Source organism: Gadus morhua, chromosome 3 (assembly GCF_902167405.1).
Source record: "Gadus morhua chromosome 3, gadMor3.0, whole genome shotgun sequence".
NCBI classification, from domain to species: Eukaryota; Metazoa; Chordata; class Actinopteri; order Gadiformes; family Gadidae; genus Gadus; species Gadus morhua.
In genome coordinates, this window is record NC_044050.1 from 19,657,607 (window position 1) to 19,660,106 (window position 2,500).

The 2,500-nt window shown below is 45.7% G+C and overlaps 1 protein-coding gene across 2 annotated transcripts in view; it reads left to right on the top strand.

Moving 5' to 3' along the window:
* The window catches only part of LOC115539886 (noelin-2), a 24,205-nt gene that overhangs the window by 12,086 nt on the left and 9,619 nt on the right, over window positions 1-2,500 (top strand). For both annotated transcript variants that reach the window (XM_030350754.1, XM_030350753.1), the window contains exon 4: window positions 807-1,026. In XM_030350754.1, the coding sequence (XP_030206614.1) occupies window positions 807-1,026 (220 nt within the window). The remainder of the gene's footprint in view (window positions 1-806; window positions 1,027-2,500) is intronic.

Here is a 2,500-nt window from a genome sequence, read left to right on the forward strand (position 1 = left end):
TCTGGGGCCTTTTCATGTTGGAGCGGAGGGCCGAATGTCCTGAGGAGATGATAGCCTTTTATCATTTCCCTCTCTTGCTTTTGCATCCTTCTCCTCTCCTCTCACTCACGCTCTCTCTCTCTCTCTCTCTCTCTCTCTCTCTCTCTCTCTCTCTCTCTCTCTCTCTCTCTCTCTCACTCTCTCTCTCTTTTGACATTTTCTTCAAGCACTTTCTAGGTCACACGGTTTTTATCCAGAGTCAACTTCGACCTCTCCCTCTTTTTCTCCTCCTTTCATCTTCGACCACTCTTCCTGCGCTCCCCTGTTCGAACCTCTCCTTTCCTCTCTCCTTATTGTTTACCTCTGTAATTACAGCGGGCTGCCGTACACCGACAACACGCCTCTCGCCCAGCCAACGCATATTATCTCTATTTCCTGACGTGCATTTCCTCCCGTGAGCTGTTTGTTCAGCTTCACACGGTCAATTTGTGCCTATTTCTAGTTGACTCACTGACATCTTCCCCTTGTGTGTCTCCCAATGTCTCCTTTCTCTCTCTCTCTCTCTCTCTCTCTCTCTCTCTCTCTCTCTCTCTCTCTCTCTCTCTCTCTCTCTCTCTCTCTCTCTCTCTCTCTCTCTCTCTCTCTCTCTCTCTATCTCTCTCTCTATCTCTCGCTCCTTCTCTCCCTCTCCCTCTCCCTCCCCCCTCTCTCTCTCTCTCTCTCTCTCTCTCTCTCTCTCTCTCTCTCTCTCGCTCTCTCTCTCTCTCTCTCTCTCTCTCTCTCTATCTCCCCCCTGTCTTTCCCTGTCCCTCTTCCATCCCCGCCAGGAGTTAAAGGGCCAGATGTCTCAGCTGCGCCCCCTCCTGTCCGTGGTGGAGCAGTACCGGGCAGACCTGCAGACCCTGGCCACCCTGCGCTGGGAGCTCCTGAATCTGTCCGTCAGCCTGTCCGGCATCCAGGAGGAGATCGGGGCCTACGACTATGAGGAGCTACAGCACAGGGTTCTGATGCTGGAGACCAGACTGCACGCCTGCATGAACAAACTAGGTAGGTCATAGGTCATGTCCGCCATCTAGCTTGGCATTTGAACAACTCAAACTGCGTAAAAAACGTATATATTTGCTGTTTAGTCTCAGAGCCGAAGCCTTTGTGTGAGTTTCATGTACCTTTCCTTACGTTGTGTGACTATGGCATTTGAGGAACATGGTATTATGGTAGAGGTTGGGAGTCTTCATCAAGGATGCCTACAGGTAGGCTAGATAATGCTGGTTGACCTGAAGAGACTGTTCGGCAATGACGCTAGCCGCTACCCTAGTTAGCCTGTCCCTACTTGAAACATTCTTAAATGTTGTTTTAACTGCTCCTATGAGAAGCGCACAGCAACAATATGGCAGTAGCCTTTACAACTGGCCTTGTACTATTGACTCCCACCCGTCAGCTCCTCAGCACAGCCCCTTTTTGATAGACAGGGCTAAGCGCAAATGAACATCATTCGTAGGTGGACTGCAGCATAGTCGACCCCGAGATGGCCAGCTGCAGCCCTAGCCCCTTACAGTTGGAGAGTTTAAGAATCCGCTTTCCTCATTAAAAAAAATGAAAACCGACAGATCAAGAACCAAGATAAACATAGGATTAGCTTTCACGAAATAGAAAGCATTGAAGCGCATTGGATACTTATCTTGCAATGATTGCCTTTTTCCGAGCTCGCCTTTGTAGCTAATCATAATTTGCCATCACGGTATTTAAGTTCTCCAGAATCTGAACTGGGCATCCAACATGTGCAAATTCACATTTGGCTCTGGTGAATGTAGAAAAAGCTGGGAACGGGGGTAGTGACAAATGCTATCGCAATACTATTGACATATAACCCTATAAATGTAAATCGAAAAAAAACATATACCATGTGGTCGTCTTTGCAGGAAAGTTGGCTGGGTAGGAAAGTTAGGAGGACTCCGAAGCAACATGGTCTATAAAAGTCAATAACTTTAGTCCCCAATAGTTTATACTTCCACCAATTAACATTTCTAAACTGCCGAGGTGTTCTGCAGCGAAACAACGTGACAGATAATAAAATATCCTTTTGAAACGTTGTGGAGCAAAACGCTTCTGCCTGGCAAACAGTATATTTGAAAAGCTGCCAAAGTTACGTTAGGATGGTTGCGTCCAGAAAGTCCTTATAGAAATTGTTTGAGAAATTGTAGGTAATGCAGCTTTAACTGCCCATGAAATATAAACTCCACATTAAAATGAGTTAACTAGTTAGTTTTGCATCACATTCCTTTTCAGTCGGAAGCTTACTATATTATGTTAGCACCTGAAGGCGCCTAAATTTGTAAATCATTGTTAGCCACTCAATAGTATAATGCATAATAAAAATAATAACTGGGGGGGGGAATTAATGAATCTAGTCACAAAGTATAATGGATCAGTATTATCAGAACGCTGCTGAAATTGTTTCCTATAACGCATTTTCATTATTTTCCTTGAGAAATGCACATCGAATGGAATGGAGCCTTAAGCC